General features: G+C 38.1%; 1 protein-coding gene across 4 annotated transcripts in view; it reads left to right on the top strand.

The window, feature by feature from the left end:
• Positions 1 to 20230, top strand: part of NVL (nuclear VCP like) — a 100539-nt gene that overhangs the window by 66681 nt on the left and 13628 nt on the right. For all 4 annotated transcript variants that reach the window (XM_043963262.1, XM_043963261.1, XM_043963260.1 and 1 more), the window contains 4 exons: positions 1295 to 1394; positions 10629 to 10735; positions 13302 to 13378; positions 14898 to 14986. In XM_043963262.1, coding sequence (XP_043819197.1) covers positions 1295 to 1394; positions 10629 to 10735; positions 13302 to 13378; positions 14898 to 14986 — 373 coding nt within the window. The remainder of the gene's footprint in view (positions 1 to 1294; positions 1395 to 10628; positions 10736 to 13301; positions 13379 to 14897; positions 14987 to 20230) is intronic.

The raw sequence follows: 20230 nt of genomic DNA, 5'->3' as shown, positions 1-20230 counted from the left end.
ATTACAGCAACTGGGTGCTTCTAGAGCCTGGCAAAGCTGACTCATGGTCTGCTGACACAGTCAGGTGTGCCTGGGCACACCTGCCATAATCTGTATGCAAGCCTGTGGCCAAGATTCTGCTGTAAACACAATTTCTGTCAATCCTTCCCCTAGTTGTTAATTTTTTTTTTTTTTTTGCAGGCAATGGGGGTTAAGTGACTTGCCCAGGGTCACACAGCTAGTAAGTGTCAAGTGTCTGAGGCCAGATTTGAATTCAGGTACTCCTGAATCCAGGGCCGGTGCTTTAACCACTGCGCCATCTAGCTGCCCCTCCTAGTTGTTAATTTTACATTGAATTTCATTATCAGCCATATGATATGGCCCTATAGGCATTTGTCTTCTAAGGAATATAGAAGGACAGTTAAGGTTGGCTTTTCCAATGTTAGCTTCTGTAAAACTGGACCACCTGGGACAAGAAGTATCCCAGGCTGCAGTTTTCATCCTCTCCACCATGACAGAGCACCATTACTATTGTGCAGGGAAGTTTTATGAGTACCAAAATTATACCCAGCCTGAGAATTGATGCTAAGACAGAGTCATTTCCTGAAGTTTCTGCCACAGCATCTTTGCTGGCTCTGCTAGTTAACCTTTTCAACAATATTATGAAAGCAATACCCTAACTTCTGTTGGATCAGAGCCTCATACGAAAAAGGTACTGATTAGACCTTGGTGAAGGAGGTGTCCATCAATTGAGCATTTACCCACCACCATGACCACTCCATTCCTTCTCCCTCTTGGCATATCCTGACAAGGATTATGTCCAAATAGTGATTTTTGTTTCCTGGGAAATATAAATCTGCATGGCCATGTTAAAGGCTTAAAACTCACAGAGTCAAACTTTGGCTTTCTATCTTTTCATTACACATTATTGCTTAGAGTCCACATCTATGTGGGAGTTCATCTTTTTGCTTTTTTGTTATTAGTTACTTTCCCCTAATCACACAAAGCTATGTATTTCCGCTCCCTCCTCCAGATGGGAAACAAATATATATTTTTAATAGAACATGGTATTTCTGTCCACCTTTAGTCTTCATGGAGAGAGCTGTTGAAGGGCCTCCCAAAAAAGATTCTTCTTTGTAGATGACACACATCCCTTTGGTGTGCCTGAACTAGATTTTCTGCCACAAAAGTAGTTAATTATAATTTAACAAACATACTGTTTTATATGGTGAGTTTTCTGCATTAGTTTAATAAAATAATTAGTTGTCCGTTTTTATTTCTCCTTGTATTTGATGGAAGCCCATTTCTTTTTCAGTCAGCTGTCAGTGACCGGGTGGTGAGCCAGCTTCTTACAGAAATGGATGGTGTAGAATCACGGCAGCAGGTTTACATTATGGCAGCCACCAACAGGCCAGGTGAGAAACTGGGATCTAAAATGAGATGAAAGAGCTTTCAGAACTTAGAAATAAATGTGATTTGCTTAGTTTATGGCAAACACAGTTGTTTGTGTAGTAGATGTTCAACTATTTATTGAATGCCTACAAAATGATACCAGGAAAAAGCAACCCTTTCTGCCTTCCAGGAATTTGAAAATAAGACCTTTGAACTCTGAGGTACTGCAGGAAAAGAAATAATTCATTCAAGGTGGTGACATGTTTTTCTGTCCATTCATCAGTCTTACTGCAAGTTGATGCTGTTGTTGTTGTTGTTGTTGTTGTTTACCTTTGATCCAGTATCATGTTTCTGAAGAATTCTAATAGCAAAATGTCTTCTATTTTTTCCTCGAGTATCAAAAATCTGAAATCTGAAAAACCCTTCCTACATTGATCAGTTATAGCAAGATTATGCCCATGACTGCTGTTAAGTATATTCCTGTTCATACTTGTCCTACTTAAGCTAAGCATAGACATTTCATAGTTTAAGAAATCAATGTTGGGGGCAGCTAGGTGGCGCAGTGGATAAAGCACTGGCCCTGGATTCAGGATGACCTGAGTTCAAATCCGGCATCAGACACTTGACACTTACTAGCTGTGTGATCATGGGCAAGTCACTTAACCCCCATTGCCCTGCAAAAAAAAAAAAGAAGAAGAAGAAATCAATGTTAACAGAGCTGGCAGGTGAGGGAGGGGGGCAGCAGAATGTAATGCTTTAAGAGAACTGAAATGTAGCTTTTTAAAAATCCACATGGACTGAACCTTTTTCTTGTGTTGCTTTCATTTCTCTCCCCATTTTTTCTTCTACCTCTCTCAATTTATTTGTGTGTGTGGGGGGGGAAGTTGGGGTTAAGTGACTTGCCCAGGGTCACACAGCTAGTAAGTGTCAAGTGTCTGAGGCCGGATTTGAACTCAGGTCCTCCTGAATCCAAGGTCAGTGCTCTATCCACTGTGCCATCTAGCTGCCCCTCAATTGATTTTTTAAATCCTTTTTGAGCTCTTCCAAGAAGGCTTTTTGGTCTTTCTGAGTTTCTGTTTTGCTCTTCTCTGTCCACACAGAAGCTGTCAATGGTAAGAGCCCTCTTTTGTTTCTTACTCATATTGCAGCTTATTTTTTTAAATTTGAGGTCTGCTTCTGGAGCACGAGTGTCACTGTTTCAAGCTTCTTGTGCTGGGGGATAGGGGCTGTATCACTGGCTTTCTACTCTGAGGCCTCTATGGCTTGTGGATTTCTCATCACCCTGTGCTTGCTCCAGGCATTGGGATGGCCAGGCCTGGGCTTGCCTGTCCTGTGGGTGGCCCTCCAGCTGGCAGCCTGCCCTCTCTGCTGGTGCTGGTACGCCTGCTGTGCCACCAGCTTGCTGAACCAGGATCAGGGGCCCACAGTTGCTCCGCTGTAGGCAAGAGCTTCCTGCTGACTTGCCCAGACCCCCTCTGTGCTGTGCGGCACTGTGAGCTGCACTGCACTCCCCTTTTGCCCGAGAGAGACCGACCTTTCCTGAAGTCTTAAAAGTATCTCAAGTTGGAAGATTGTGTCTCTCTGTCTTTTTATAGGTTCTGTAGTTTCAGAATCCATTTAGAGGCTTGATTTAATGTTGTTTTTGAGGGAAGCTTGGGAGAGCTCAGGCAACTTCCTGGCTTCTCTCTGCCATCTTGGCTCCACCCCCTGTGCTTATCCAACTGAACCTTTTTCAAATGTGCCATCCACTTACCTCTGTCTACCACTGTTCTGTATCTAGTACAAACGGCAACATTTATGGTAGCTACAAGTTGATTTTGTTGTTGTGAATCTCAAGTTGAGCACAGTGAGTCTTGATAAATTTAACCAGTGAGAACAACTAAGAAGCATCTATGTCCCTCTGGAGTTTGTCTCTTTATGTATTTCAGTTTTGTGCATTTCCCCTTACCCACTGTGACTCAGTAAGCCTTTATTAAGCACATAGTGTGTGTTAGGCACTGTGCTAGGTACTGAGGATACCAGTATAGAGCATGAGAACAACCCCTCTTCTCTGGGGGCTTACATTCTAATTGAGGAGACAGTATATGTCTGCATATAGAGAGGATTAATATGGGAGAATAATTACAGGCTAGCTGGAAGGAGGGGTTCAGCACTTAAGGGAGGATCAGAAAGGCCTGGCCTTATATAGAAGGTGGTGCTCAAACTGTGTCTTCAAGGAAGAGAAGGATTCTTGGATGTGGAGGTAAGAAGGGAGCGCATTCCATACATGGGGAACCGCCGGTGCAGAGCTGTGGTGATGGGAGGTGGAATGTAAAGGACAGAGAGGCCATTGGGGTTGGATCACAGGAGGAGTTTGGGAATTTAGGTTAGATGAGGTGGCAGAGGCTTTTAAAAGCTAACTAACAGGCTTTCTATCTTACGCTACAAACAATAGGGAGCTCCTGGAGTTTACTTAGAGTTTAGAGGAGTGACAAGATCAGATAAAAACAATCACTTTGCAGCTGTTTTAGAGGCTGGAGTGTAGGGGGAGATTGTTGAAGCATGAACACCAATTAGGAGGCCATTGCAATAGGCTGGGTGAAAGCTTGAGAGGACCTGCATTAAGGCAGGGGCTGTAGTATTTTTATTGTAGAGGAAAGAGGTCAGATGCAAGAGATACTGTGTGGCACTAGAAACTGCAAGATTTGGCAAGAGACATGGGGTCAGGGAGAATGAGGATAGTGCTAAGGTTGCAAACAAGGAATACTAAAACAAAGGTGGTGGTACTTTCTGCAGAACTTGGTAAATTTGGAAGATAGGTGGATTTGGGGGAGAATGAGAGAGAATATATTTTGCTTTAGATATGTGGATTTTGAGATGGCTCTGGGACATCCAGTTTGAAATGCCCAAGAGGCAATTGCTGATGTAGGATTGAAGCTCAAGGGAGAGATTTGAGCTGGACACTTAAAGTTGTGAGTCAGCTACATAAAGATGATGATTAAATTCGAGGAGCTGATCAGATCAACAAAGCAAGAATATAGAGAGACTTGAAGGGTACCCAGAACAGAGCTTTGGTTGATGAGTCAGTAGAGAGGAACAGCGTTAAGTAGAGAGAATAATGACGTAAAAGCCCAGAGAGAAGACGTTATTCAGGAGGAGAAAGTGGGCAACAGTGTCAGGTGTAGCAGAGAAGTCTGAAAGGATAAGGACTGAGAAAAGATGGTCAGATTTGGTAATTAAGAGGTTATTGAGGGGGCAGAGCCAAGATGACACAGAAGTGAGAATTTTTTCTGAATTCTTCAACCCACCTCTCAAAACAGCTTTAAAAAGCACATACGGAGAGTGGGGTAGCTAACAAAAAAGGCATAGCAAGTCATTTTTCCAGGCCATGACAGATTAGGGGGACAGAAAGAGAAATCTGTGGACATCAGGGTGTGGGCTGACTAGAAGAAATGCCATGGGCCTTGGAGGCATCGGCAATAGCAGCACTTAAACTGTCCCTGTGTTAGCACTGGGTGCAGGGTCAGGTGCTGTATGGCAGCACTGTCACCCATTACCCAGTTGTGGGTTACAGGAGCCAGGGCCCCGCCTGTGAAAGAACAAGAACAAAGACCAGGAGGGCAGCAACCAGAACTCTTCCCAGATCATACCGCTGTGGAAGCATTGGAAACATAGAGGCTCCCAGCCCTAGCTGCGAAAACAGGACCTAAAAATGAGGTGGTGAGGCCAAACAACTGAGGTGAGCAGAGCCTAACTCTAGTCTGATCTAGACAAGTAGGTTGTCACTGAACCCCTGTACCAAAATGGTTTCTGCTTACCTTTACCTTTTTTCCATTCTCTTATTTAATCCTCTAAATTTTGTTGGCTTCAAAGAAAGAAGCCTTTATAGAAAATACGGAATAAAACTTGATGCAACATGCTTTTCTCAAAGACCTTTTCAGATATTTAAACTAACCCACATTTTACTTTAGTGAAGTAAATTATAGATGCATAGTAAAAACTTCCCTTTTTCTGTAGTTTGATTTTAAACCTGTCATTATAAACCAAGTATTGGACTTGAAAAAAGAAAACTAGACTGCCTGACTTCCTTTATTGTGTTCTGTCAAGTAAATCATATTTCTGCCTTTTACTTTGTCCTGTGATTTGGACAAATGACCCTTTCCCCTCTCCCTGTACTCCTTGTCTCACTCCTCCGCCCCACCCAGTACCTTGAATTCTTAAGGAGGATCATAGCAATTTGAATTAACACAGTGAACAATAAATTTATCACAGCTATGTACATATGTACTTCAGAGGAATTACTTGGCACACACAAAAGGTACAGGAGTGGAGTTTACCTTTTTTCCAACTTTACTCTTTCCTTAATGGAGATCTGAATCTGTAACACTCCATAAAATATAACTTATTGGCCAAGAGCAAGTCAAACATTGGATATATTCTCTTGTGGATAGTTCTTTTAAGAATTATTATTAGAGGGGCAGCTAGGTGGCACAGTGGATAGAGCACCGGTCCTGGAGTCAGGAGTACCTGGGTTCAAATCCGGCCTCAGACACTTAACACTTACTAGCTGTGTAATCCTGGGCAAGTCACTTAACCCCAATTGCCTCACTGAAAAAAAAAAAAAAAAGAATTATTATTAGATTTGGTAGTGGTGCCAGAGTGAGATGTTCAATCATTCACACAATTTTAACGAAGATAATTTTTTGCTTTAAAAGCTGAGATGAAATGCTTAACGTTTGTGCTGCTATAATCTATTTTTATAATGCCTTTTATAAAGTTCAGAGTAAAATACTGCACACCTCATAAAGTTCTAATCATACTTATTAATTTTCAGCATTTCTGTAAAGTGAATTTATGACATAGCATTATCTCTGAGTAACAAAAGGAGGAGAATTGATGTGATTTGTCAAGAAGAGTCACACAAGTACTTGAATGGAATTACCTTTGGTCTATATTCTTTGAGCTAGTGGTCAAGACCTTCAGGTTGCCTAATAGAGAAAGTCTCCTAAAGTTTTGGAGATTAGAAACAACAATTCCAATCACCTGTTAATAATAGCCTTCAGACTATTTCAAGAGGATGACTTCTTATTAAGGATATTTGCACTAACTGGGACCTAACTATAAAGCAGTGAATTTATTGTATACTTTAAAGGAATAAAAGGGTGAGTTCTATGTGATAGAGATTGAGTTTTATATGCCATGGCTTTTCTGTTCTTTTATGTGAAAACACGTATGGTTGCTGGTTCTTGTCAAGTTTAGAATATTAAAAAGAAAAGAAACCAACTAGGTATGAAGATAGGAAAGTTCACATGGAAATATGTGTAAGAGACTGTTTCAGATTGCTCCAACTGGTAGAAAGTGGCCATTAAAATTCTGTATTACACAGATTTTCTGTGAGTATCAAATGAGAGTAGGAGATTTTGGATAGCTATTCCTTTACAACCTGGTTGCAGTCTATGTGGCTCTAGATTGTTCTTCTTTATATTTGTGTGCCCTGCCAATCCTTTGCTCTACCAGAGTAGTTATAGTTTATATATCTCTAGTGTTTTTTATGTGTGACCATGTCGTTAAATATCATGGGCATGTTTTTACCAAGGGAATGCAGATTGGCTGTGATGGAAGACAGACAGTGAGTCAGTAGGAACTGTGTTATGGAGAATAGTCTGCACCACTCTCTTTCATAGGAGGACATGGGGAAACAAAAGCCAAACAAAGCATTAGTAAATTTCATCAACTTCAGTCAGATTGGGGGGCAACCGGTAGTTAATATCCTCTCTAGTGGAACTGTTCCATTTAGAGCATAACCCCAGAAGAAACACTAAAAACCTATAAATAAATTGCGTCCAAATCAAGCTTATCATTGCAACACAAAATAGCTAATTTTTTTTACTTCCAATATGTCTGTCAGTGGTATCATCAATCACTCATTACTTCATGTTTGAAATGTTGGTATTATCTTTGGTTCTTCATTTCACTTACCAGGTCCTATGGATCATATGTCTTCTATATCTTTCCCATCCATTTCTTCTGTGTTCCCACTTGCATAAGTCAGATAAAGCTCACCTATGCTCCCTTTTACTGCCTCCAAAAAATTAGCTAAACTAATCCATTCTGTACTTCTCATTGTATATAGGAGGATATTGAAGCCTAGAGAAATAAATAGAACAGTAGTAGTCAGACTGTAGCCATACTTTTCTTTTTATTTGGGTCAGCAAACTTTTATTAATATCCTACTGTCTTCAAGGTAGTAGGATGGTTGTTCTTCCTATGTTAAACATAGATAATCAAAACCCTGTTAATGGAGTAAAATTTAGACTCCTTTGCCTAGCATTTAAGGTCCTCCATAATCTTTTTTTTGTTTGTTTGTTTTTTTGGTGGGGCAATGGGGGTTAAGTGACTTGCCCAGGGTCACACAGCTAGTAAGTGTCAAGTGTCTGAGGCTGGATTTGAACTCAGGTCCTCCTGAATCCAGGGCCAGCGCTTTAACCACTGCGCCATCTAGCTGCCCCCAGTCCTCCATAATCTTAAACAATCCTACTTTCTTGTCCTAAAAAAGTCATCCTTCTCCTTTATATGTGCTCTGTACTCTTGCCAAACTTAAGTTATTCCTTGTACATGTATGTTTTATTCTCTCCGTACCTCTGTGTATGATATTCACTCTGCCTTGAATGCCATCCTTCACGCATTCTCCACCCTTATCACTACTAGCTTTTAAAATATTGTGACTCCATTTGGGTTTTTCTCAGCAAAGATGCTGGAGTGGTTTGCCATTTCCTTCTCCACTTCATTTTACAGTTGAGGAAACTGAGGCAAACAGTGTTGAGTGGCTTGCCCAAGGTCACACATCTAGTAAGTATCTGAGACCCCATTTGAACTCAGGTCTTCTTAACTCCAGGCCTAGTGCTGTATACTTTGCACCACGTAAGCTGCCCATTTTTGTACATATGGGTCCTATTTCTCTTTCTTTGATCTCTTTGGGGTGTAGACCTAGCAACTGAATCACTGGACAAAGAATATGCACATTTAATGGCTTTTTGGCATAATTACAAATTACTTTCTGGCATAGGTACAAAAAAAGAAAATCCAGTATCTCAGTTTTAAATTTCTAATCTGCCACCCATTCCTTTCTCTCATGGCTAACGATTTCCCACATGCACAAGAAATTGATTCTTTTTGTGATTTTTATTTCCATGCTGTGATTTACAAAGCGTAAGAAATTAATAGCCACAGCCACTTATAATGAACCTCATGTTGGTCAGGTATTTCTACAAAACCTAAAGTCCAAGGATGAAGCTGAGTAGCATTCCATAAGGACTTAAGAATTGCTATAATGGGCCAGTCCAGGAGGTTGCTGCTGACATTCACTCCAAGGATATGGTTGCCTTCCACAATATCCTCCTTGTAGAACTAGGGGAGAAAAATAAAAAATAAATTTTAAAAAAAGAACTAGGGGTGAAACAGCTATTAGGCACCACTAACCATCATTAAACTCTCTGAAATGGAAAGGCCTGGAAAGACTTAGATGAACTGATGTATAGTGAAGTGAACAGAACCAGGAGAATGTTGTGCACAGTGACAGCAATATTGTTCACTGAAGAACTGTGAATGACTTAACTCTTCTCAACAGTACAATGATCTAGAGAAATGCAAATTAAAACAACTCTGAGGTATCACCTCATACCTATTAGAGTAGCAAATATAACAAAAAAGGAAAATATTGGATGTAGGAGGGTATGTGGGAAAACTGGAACAGTAATCCACTCTTGGTGGGGTTGTGAAAAGATCCAACCATTCTGGAGAGCAATTTGGAACTTTCCCCAAAGGGCTGTAGAACTGTGCATACCCTTTGATTCTGCAATACTAGGTTTACATCCCAAAGACATCCTCCAAAAGAGAAAAAGACCTATTTGTACAAAAATATTTCTAGCAGCTCTTTTTGTGGTGGCTAAGAATTAGAAATCAAAGGAATGCCCATCAGTTGGGGAATGGCTAAACAAGCTGTGGTATATGATGGTGATGGAATATTATTGTGCTATAAGAAATGACAAGGAGGATGATTTCAGAAAGGCTTGGAAAGATTTGTAAGAGCTGATGTATAGTAAAGTGAGCAGAACCAAGAGATTGTTGTACAGAGAGACAGCAATGTTGTTTGATGAAGAACTGTGAATGACAACTATTCTCAGCCATACAACGATCCAAGACAGTCCCAAAGGACTAATGATGAAGGATGCTATCTATCTACCTCGAAAGAAAGAACTGATATTGATTGAATATAGACTGAAGCATGCTATTTTTCACTTTCTTTCATTTTTTTCTTTTATTCAAGTTTTCTTGTACAAAATCACTAATATGCTAATGTTTTACATAATTGCATATGTATAACCCACATCTGATTGCTTACTGCCTCAAGGAGGGGGGAGGGTGAAAGGAAAGGAGGGATAAAATTTGGAACTCAAAACAATAAATAAAAATGTTTATTATTTTTTTAAAATAATACAGTAAAAAATAATAATAATAATGATACAGTAGACCAAGACAATCCCTAAGGACTAATGATGATAAAGCATACTATCCACCTCCAAGGAAAGAACTAATATTGATTAGACACAGTCTGAAACATGCTACTTTTCACTTTCTTTCATTTTTTTCTTTTATTAGAGTTTTCTTGTACAAAATTACTAATATGATAATGTTTTACATAATTGCACATGTATAAACCTATATCTGATTGCTTACCACCTCTGGGGAGGAGGGAGGGAGGGGTAGAATTTGGAACTCAAAACTTTAAATAAACATGTTTATAATTATTTTTTTAAAAAGCTCTCTGAAGTGATTAAAAATGAAAACCTCTTAGATAAATTGCCCTTCTCTCTGTTCCTTACACACTTCAGTTCATCCTTTTAATGATGTTGTAAACAACCTTTAAAAAAGTTGATGTTGGGGGCAGCTAGGTGGCGCAGTGGATAAAGCACTGGCCCTGGATTCAGGAGTACCTGAGCTCAAATCCAGTCTCAGACACTTGACACTTACTAGTTGTATGACCCTGGGCAAGTCATTTAAACCCCATTCCTCCGCAAAAACAAAAACAAGTTGATGTTATGCAACAGAAAATCAAAGAAAAGTTCTAAGCCATAACTGCACCTTTGAAATAAATATATATATTCTAACCTGATGAGTGTTTTATAAAAATACTATGTGAGGGATGGTTGTGGATAAGAATGTGGTTCTTCTACCTTTCATGGAAATTGTTTTTAGTAATATTTGCATTTTCTTACTAGATTGTATTGACCGGGCCATCCTACGTCCTGGCCGACTGGATAAAACCCTTTTTGTGGGTTTGCCATCTCCTGCCGATCGTTTTGCCATCTTGAAAACTATCACAAAGGTGAGTAAAGGGAATCATTTTTACCCTTTGTAAAAGGCTTCTCTTTCAGGTAGATCATCACAATTTAGGCATTAATGTATGTAATAAAAAAGCAGTTGAAAGCAACATCCAAGCTTTTTCTTTCTATAACTCTGCCTAGCTTAGAGCTTTGAAGTATTTTTCAGAATTGAGAAAGTTAATTTTGATTAGCTGATTTTGAGCCTAAGACAATGGGAATTTAATCAAAATTAAGGTGAATTAGCTGGCTTATTGCTTAAATTTTGATGCTTGATTAATAGTTGCCTACTTAAACAGACTAAAAGAACTTTATTACATATTGTTTACTTAGAGAAGTCTAAATATAATATTAGGCACATTATCTTGTATCTGAGCTTAACAGAAATTAGTGGCAATTTCACTGACTAAAGGGGTAGTAGAATTAGGCTCCTTGTAAACGTCTGCAGTTTTAAACCACTGAATTAGAATTTATATGCTAGGGGCGGCTAGGTGGCGCAGTGGATAAAGCACCGGCCCTGGAGTCAGGAGTACCTGAGTTCAAATTCGGCCTCAGACACTTAACACTTACTAGCTGTGTGACCCTAGGCAAATCACTTAACCCCAATTGCCTCACTAAAAAAAAAAAAAAGAATTTATATGCTATTGTTAAATGATGCCTTTCGATGTCAGGATTAAAAACTTGTTTTAGAACTTTTTATGTATATAATAGCATTCTTTTTAAATTGATGCCTTTCACATCCCAAAGTTAGTGATAAAATGAATGGACCTATATGTACCCAAATATTTACAATAGCAAGGAACTGAAAACAAATTAGAGATGCATTGATTGCAGAATGATCAAACAAGTAGTGGTAGATAAGTGTAAAGGAATATAATTTACCATAAAACACAATGCATATGAATATAAAGAAGCAGGGAAAGATTTTTATAAATTGGTGCAGAGTAGTCAGAGCTAGGAAAAAAATAATGTGCAGTGAATACAGCAACATAAAGGAAAAGAACATAATATCAGGATTTTTTGACGGATGGATTGCTGGATTGTTTTTCCTCATAATACTTTGTTAGAGGGGATCATTCTCTGGATGAGTTAGAGATGTTACATTGGGAAATGTAGGTGATATAAAAACATGATCTTAATAAAATGTTATTTTTTTTTTTAAATATCAAAAAACTTAAATATACTCATTTCTGAATCTATCCTTTCCCATCTTTCCCTTTCCACTAAGTCTTCATTTGTAATGAGGATTTTAAAAGAAAGAGGAAATAAAAAGTAGTTTGACAAAATCAGCCAATACGATAGCCACATCTGACAGTCTATATAATATTCCACTCATGAACAATGAAGGATGAGGATGTATTTTTTAATTTTCTCTGGAGCTAGGCTTGTTCATTACAGTTACACAATATTCAGTATGTTGCGTATATTGTTTTCCTGGTTATGCTTACTTTACTCTCTTATCAGTTCACTTACATCCTCTTGGAATTGTTTGTATTCTTTTCATTTTTTAGCAAAATACTACTCTCTAATAGTCATTATCAAGTTAGCCACTTCCCAATCTAGGAGCACTTAATTTATTTCCAATTCTTTGATACCACAAAAGTGCTATTGTCAATATTTTGGTATTCTGGGACCTTTCTTTCTGGCTTTGAGCTCATTGAGGTAAATAGCTAGTAGTGGGAAATGAACATTTTGTCATTTTTGTTTTAGCATAATTCCAAAGTGCTTCCCGAATGGTTAGACTAATTCACGGCTCTACTAACTGTATATTAGTTTGCTTGTCTTTCTGCAGCCCTCCCAACATTAACTATATAAGTGACATGTTCTTTTGGGGACAAAAAAATCTTAGAATTATTGAATTGTGAACTTCTCAAGAGCAGGGATAATCTTTTACATTTCTCTGTATCCCCCGGAACTTGGCACTTAGCATGGGGCCTGGCACATAATAGCTACTTTGCTTATCCATTTCCTAATAGGTGGGTACCCACTTAGTTTCCTCTTAATGCCTTCTCAGCTTATAAAGTTAAATGATAATTGGCATTTACATATCTATCACTTTAATGTTTGCAGAGTGTTTTTACACTTATTATTTGATCTTCACAACCCTATGAATTATATGTATACGGTGGATATTTAATAGGTTAGGAAACAACCACTGGGAAATTAAATGCCTTTGCCCTGCTCATAAAGCTAGTGTAAATGATAGAGGTGGGACATAAACCCAAGTTTTCCCAAGTACCATCTAGCACTCTTTTTTATGCCATCGTGGTCATACCAAATTTAGGCATATAAAGAAAATGCATATTTGTTTTCACTTGTGGTTAGAATTAAGTTTTTTCCTTGAATGACATCAAAATTCTTTAACATTCATGAGTGTGGATTATTTTCCCTCAGTGTAGACTTCAGAGTTCATCACCCATGTCTGAATCTTGTGTCTTTTGAGATGAAATATTTAAAATATTTTAGGTACCATCAGTTGTTGGTTACCATCATATAATGAGCACCTACTCTCAAAAGGGCATTCTCCCAGAATCCCTTTGAAAAGTGTTCATTTCTCTCTCCCCCATTTAGAACGGAACAACACCTCCTCTGGATGTTTCTGTCAGCCTAGAGGCCATTGCTTATGACCCTCGATGTGATTATTTCTCGTAAGTATTTATTGTTTCCTTCGGTTTAAAAAAAGGAATGTTCTTGGTGAGGTATTGAAATGTGGTTACTATGAATGTGAGATTTCATCTGCTGACCTTTATTTTCTAAACTTACTTCTCATTGTTTCCAGTCTATACAAATTCTGTCTTTCCTGTTTATCCTTTCGACTAAAGTTTAAAAGAAAATATGAATGACTGCCAAGTTGTTCACGTGGATAGGAATTCAGAAATTTTGCAGGAACAGAGGCTTACTGGCCTACTATTGGAATCATGAGTCATTCACCAAATAGGCTTTTCTATTTTTAATTTTATCCTCTTTTTTTTTTTTAACAACACATCAAGAGTAAGATTTATAGAATTTACTCAGATTTCCCATCTCACACTTATTAAAATGTTTGAGTTTATAACACTATTACTGATGTATTTTGTAATAGTTATTTTATTTTCACAATTCTGCTTAACAGAAGAATACTGTTAAATTTTCTATCAAATATAATCTTTTAACATGCAGTAAAAATATGAGAAATTATGTTGTGCAATTAGAACATGTTATATAAGCTGATATTCAGACATTCTACTCTTTGTTTTTAAAATGTATTTATATTAACGTCCTTACTTATTTCTAGATGTAATACTAAAAAATGACATGATTCAGTCAACACTAAAAATTATAGCTCTATATTATTTAGAAATACTGCTCAGTTTATATTTCATAGTATCTCCAGTGACAAAACAGGTGGTGTGAATTCTTAGCCCTAGATTAGCTAGTAACTTTATCTCTCATGGATTTGGAAATTTTATCAGAAATATAAAAATCTGTTCTGTAAGATATATCTAAGTTTTACAGATTTTTTTTAAACCAGTAACACAAGCAAAACAGCATTTCCTGCTTCTGTTGGCCAGCACTCAATTGAGTATAACGAGTTAATCTTGTACCGGAGCATCTTTTTAAATTGAAATAGGCAAAGTCCTGTCAGCTTTCTACGTCTTGCTTAAATAGTTGATGTATCCTTTTGAGGTTGTAAACTTGAGATTCCTTTTGCATGAACAGAGCACATGAGAGGTTTCTCGGTATTTATATTCTCTCCATGTGAAGCATCTGATAATTGCATGTCATTTTCCACATTTGGTAGGTGCACCAGTTGTGGCAGTTAACTTAAAATTTGATCATTTAGTTCTTTTTTTCAGAGTATAAATAACTTTTGAATATCAATTGCAGATATAGCAAATGTACGTTCTTTAATGAGGTGGAATGATTATTCATTTTCTAAATTTAAGAAGAGTAGGAAAAATATTCTGAAAAAGAGCTCAAATAACCTTTCTTCCAGTCTTAGCCAACTCATTCCATTCTCTTTGGTCATTTCCTTCCATGAGTGTTTAGTTTGAGGTGTTTTTGATGAACATGTGATTTTTGCCTCTGTCAGAAAAATTATTTTCCATTTTGCAATTTCCAATATGTGATAATTTCACACAATAAGATAGAGACAAATACCTAAGTACCTATTTCTCTGTGTTGCAGTGGTGCTGATCTTTATCTTCTGATACGAGAAGCTTCCATCTGTGTCTTGAGACAAGAAATGGCAAGTCACAAGAGTGGTTATAAAAAAGGTAAGTGAGTCTTTAGGCCCCTCAATTGCAGCTTACTAGGAAATCTCTTCAGAGGAAGAATTTCTGTTGGTATGAAAATCTGGTTGTATTAGCTCCTTAATTATGACATTAAAACTGACTTTTTTATGAGATTATTTCAAACTGCTCTAGAAAACAGTCTCATTTCAATGACTGATAGCTTTTGTGGTAACACACTTATCATGCAGGAATCTGCTGTCATCGATATCACAGAAAATTTTTAGCTATTTAGACATGCAGGCCAGTTTTTTAAAACTTCAAAATGAGTAATGTTGGCATGATGGCTCATGTTTAGAAAACATTTTTAAGTTTATAAAGAAGTTTACAAATATTGAGTCTCTCAGTGACCCTTTTGAGTTAAGTCCTGATATTTATCCATATTTTATAGATAAGGAACCTGAGGCTTAGAGATACTTAAGAGAATTGCCCATAGTCACACAGCCAATACTTATCAGAAGCAAGATTTGAACCCGGCCTCTATATATGTATTATACCATGCCTGGAATATGCTTGCTTCTCTCTCCCTTCTTTCAAGAGTACACCTACATTGTTGTTATAAAGAAAAACGTCTTTAAAAAAAGAAAAGAAAATAGTAAAGCAGTTATATGCTGTTCCTTGGCTAAGAAGTTGGCTAAAAACATGAACTGGAAATTATAATAAATTATCTAGCTGTTGAGTCCTTTTTCTTGCTTTTTTTAAAAGTGTGTATTATGCAAAAATTTGGGATCATTCTCATAATTTTGCCCATTGATCACCTTTTGTATTGTATCAATTTGGCTAGCAGGCAGCATGGCTTAATATGAAGAGCTCTATATTTCAGGTCAGCCAATTTGGGTTCTAGTCTTGACTCTATTCCCCACTATCCATATGACCTTGAGCAAGTCACATACCTTCTCTTTTCCATCCTGATCACATCACCTTGCCTGCTTGGGGAGGAAGGTGGAAGGGAAGGGGGTGAGGAGGAAATGGGAAAACTACTAATAGGAGGTGCAAATGTGAGGAATAATGGTGATAGGTACAGCTGAAAAGACTCGTGGATGACATGCATTCATGTCTAGAAGCCCTTCTCCTTTCTGGTTTCAGTTTATGACCCTCGGTTTTTGACGCATGCCTGGCTAACTTTTCCTCAGAAAAAAACTACCTGTGCCTGTGTGTTCTTGTGTGGGAGCTGTATTGTTGCCATTTTCTCTGTGCGCCTGCCAACGTGTCCTAGGCTTTAGACACACTGCATGTTTTGTTTTATGTTTTGTTTTTTTTTTAATGTTGATTGACTTTCTATTTCTTTATATTTCAAAATAACATTTGATAACATCCTCCCAAAGGTAGCTGCCGTTGATGACCTCCACAAAGGGGTAGGTTGGGGGTGTCTTCTCATATCTTTTCAACTGAGTCCTACTTGAACTTTATAATTTCGTTACAGTTACTTTTGATTTGGGGGATGTCATTGTTTTTTCCACGTACATTGTTGTAGTCACTGTGTGTGCTATTTTCTTGGCTCTACTTACTTCACTCTATATCAGTTCATATAGATCCTTCCATGCTTCTGTGTATTCATCATTTCTCACAGCACAGTCTACTCCATTCATGTTCCACAGTTTTGTTTTGCCATTTCACAAATGATGGACATCTGCTTTGGTTCCAATGTTTAGCTTTCACAAAAAATGATGCTATCAATATTTGAGAATATATTAGTACTTTTTTTCTTATTAGTGGCTTCTTTGGGGTATAAGCTCCATTAATGAGTTTCAGGCTCAAGGAGCATAGACATTTTAATCATTTTATTTGCATACTTTCACATTGCTTTCCCAAATGGTTATACCATTTCACATGTCCATAAACAATGTATTAGTACACCTAGCTTTATATGACACCTGAAACATTTTAGTCAATTTTGCCACCTTGCAAGGTGTGAGGTGAAACCACAGGGTTGTTTTGATTTATGTTTCTCTTTTTAGTGATTTGGAGCACTTTTTTCCATGTGGTTGCAAATACTTTGCAGTTCTTTTGAGAACTCTTTGTTCATGTCTTTTAATGACTTTTATCTGTTGGGGGATGGCTATTGGGGGGGGGTGTGTATACACATATATGAATGGTTTATATATCTTGAATACCAAATCATATAAATTGTGTATATATCTTGAATACCAAGTCCTTATCAGGGAAATCTGATACAAAGACTTTTTCCCCCCGATTTGACTTTCCCTTCTTATCCTAGATGCATTAGTGTGGTCTGTGCAGAAGCTTTTCAATTTTTGGTTCCCTCTTCTGCTATAAACATGGTATTATGTTCCTTCAGTTAACTTTACTTTAATCTTTTTTTGTTTTTTTGTTTTTTTAAGTGAGGCAATTGGGGTTAAGTGACTTGCCCAGAGTCACACAGCTAGTAAGTGTTAAGTGTCTGAGGCCAGATTTGAACTCAGGTACTCCTGAATCCAGGGCCGGTGCTCTATCCACTGCACCACCTAGCTGCCCCACTTTAATCTTTTTTTAAGGTTGCCCTGATCTTACCGACACTTCCCCTCATCCCTCATCCCCTCTTCTCGTGTGATATTGCCCCTTCCTCTCCTCCCCTTCAGCTAGTGCTGTTCCTTAGTTTTTACATTTCATTTTTTGTTCCCCTTTCCAAAAAGGATTTCTCTCACTCTCTTTATTCATCTTCTCTGTTAGTCCTTATTCTCTGATTCACAACTCCTATAATTAAATGGTCTCTCTTTTCTCTGTATTCATACAGTCAAAGCTTCTAGGGTACCCCTTCTTAGCTCTCCCCTCTAAGTGTTTTCTGCCACTGCATTGTTGGGCTTGCCCCTATGGATTCCCCTTTTCCAGTGTGCCTCATTTCCAGAACAATGCCAGTTATTCCAGGTATAAGAGTGGACACGGCTTCAAGGCCCTTTTCCCCACCATCTCCCTGATTGTACAGCCCACCACTGATCTGGAGACCCTCTTTTGCTGACCTCTTTTTCCCTCTATATTTGCCTGGAAATCTCCTTTTGTCGATGCTGTCCTACTCTTCCAGGTGCCAGTTGTCCCTAGGAACTCTAACTGCCTGCCTCCCAGATGGTCAGCCACCATCTCTCTTCATAAGAGTCTTCATCAGTGTAACTCCCCGCTATCTCCAAAGTAAAGCTTCCCCTCCTTTTCAGTCTTTGCTTTTTCCTCTTCAGCAGCTCTGCTGTAAGCTTTTCTCTTTCTGAGACCACAGAGGTCACCTTCCCCTCATTAGTAGCCCTTGATTTGACCTTGATCACTCATTCCTCTTCATCCCTTTGCTCCTTTTCTCCCCTTTTATGTACCCTCCCATGTTGTAATGTAGTTCAACAAAAGAAGATTTCACTTATGGGTAGGATTTTGCCAGATTGTGTTCATACTCCTCCTTCCAACCCCACCCCCCCCAGTCTACCTCCACTTCTGCCAGATTTCCACCTTTACCTGTCTCCTTGTATACATTTAGAACAAAGTCTCTTACTGGTCTCTGTTGTCACTCTGTTGCTGTTCCTTTAATGACAAGCATGCCTACTGCATTTGTTCATTCCTCCTGCATTTCTATTATTTGAGGTGTTCGAGAAGCACATACTAAAGATATCAGTTTTCTTTCTAAAAATGTTTTAAACTCTTCTTTATTATTGAACATCCATCTTTTGTCCTGTACAGTGAAGCTCAAATTTACAGGACAGGTCACCCTGGACTTGCGTCCTGAGCTCTGTTGCTCTTCAGAATACATTCCTTTTCCTCCTTTTTCTAGTGGGCATAGAATAGTCTTGTGTTACACTAATGTCCTTTCCTTTGTATTTGAAGATCTTTTTTCCTAGAACTTGTTGTTTCTGAATAGTATCATTAAATTTAAATACTATGTGTTTTGGAGTTTGCAGCCTTATGTTTGTTTCTATAGGTAATTTGTGAATTCAATTAGCATTTCATTTTCCATGTTCAAAAGTTCTGGACAGTTCTTCAATATTTTATTCATTATGGTATTAATGTTTTTGTCCTTTCCTATTCTTCTGGGAGACCTATGAGTCTTAGGTTGTCTCTGTGAATCCTGCCTTCAAATTCAGTATGTTTTCCTTTCATTGTGAGAATATTTTCTTCTAATATTATTGGTTTTTGCTTCTTTTCTTCTGAGTTGTCTTTCACTTCTGTGTATTCGCATTCCCAATTTAATGCTCTTTTGTTTCTTTGGTTAGCCTTGCCATTGCAGATCCAAGTTGTTCTATTCTTCTCATTTTTGTTGTGCAAGGCATAAACTCTGTTCTCATTCTCATTTCTCTTTTAAACCACACACAAATAGTTTGCTGTCGTTCTGGGACCTCAAATTTGATACCATTCGTACTAAACCTTAACTTTTGGTCATCTTATTTCTGTACTAACTTTATAGATATAAATGAATATCCTTTTCTACGTCATGTTACTTTTTATCAGGGTGCTTTGTAGTTTGTTTCTTAATTCTCATTCTCTAATTCTCATTATTTTTTGGGGGGTGGAGCAGTGAGGGTTAAGTGACTTGCCCAGGGTCACACAACTAGTAAGTGTCAAGTGTCTGAGGCCGGATTTGAACTCAGGTCCTCTTGAATCCAAGGCCAGTACTTTATCTATCCACTGTGCCACCTAGCTGCCCCCATCTCATTATTTCTTAATTTCTCATTCCTATGACTGTTCTCATTTGGAAATTTGTTCTGAAATAATGTCCCTAATTTCAAAATATCTTTCATTTCCTTTGGGAGGCTAAAATTTTTAAGAGAAAGTCACACAAAGCCTCTCCACAGACAAGAAAATAGAAGACTTTTCTGGGATGTGGATCTTGCTCATTAGAAAGAGAAACTTTCAGGGCAGCTAGGTGGTGCAGTGGATAGAGCACCAGCCCTGGATTCAGGAGGACCTGAGTTCAAATCCGACCTCAGACCCTTGACACTTACTAGCTGTGTGACCCTGGGCAAGTCACTTAACCCCAATTGCCTCACCCAAAAAAAAAAAAGAAAGAAAGAAAGAAAATGAAACTTTCCATTTTCTTCTTTTTAGAAGTGAGTTAAACTTTCCCTTTTCTATTAGGGTCTGAGTTAGTATGCATAGACTATTTGCTTATGTTTTGCTACCATCAACTGCTTCAAATGTAAACTGTATCACTTAAGAGAGTCCTTTAGAAATTCTTCTGAGTCTCTTCTAAGTCTTTACTTGCAAGGCAGGCTGGCCTGTCTAGTGAATTTAGAGAGGGTTGGTTGTCCTTTGAATGAG

The sequence above is a fragment of the Dromiciops gliroides genome, chromosome 4 (assembly GCF_019393635.1).
Source record: "Dromiciops gliroides isolate mDroGli1 chromosome 4, mDroGli1.pri, whole genome shotgun sequence".
Taxonomy (NCBI): domain Eukaryota; kingdom Metazoa; phylum Chordata; class Mammalia; order Microbiotheria; family Microbiotheriidae; genus Dromiciops; species Dromiciops gliroides.
The sequence above is the reverse complement of the archived record's forward strand: the minus strand, read 5'-3'. Positions and strand labels throughout refer to the sequence as shown.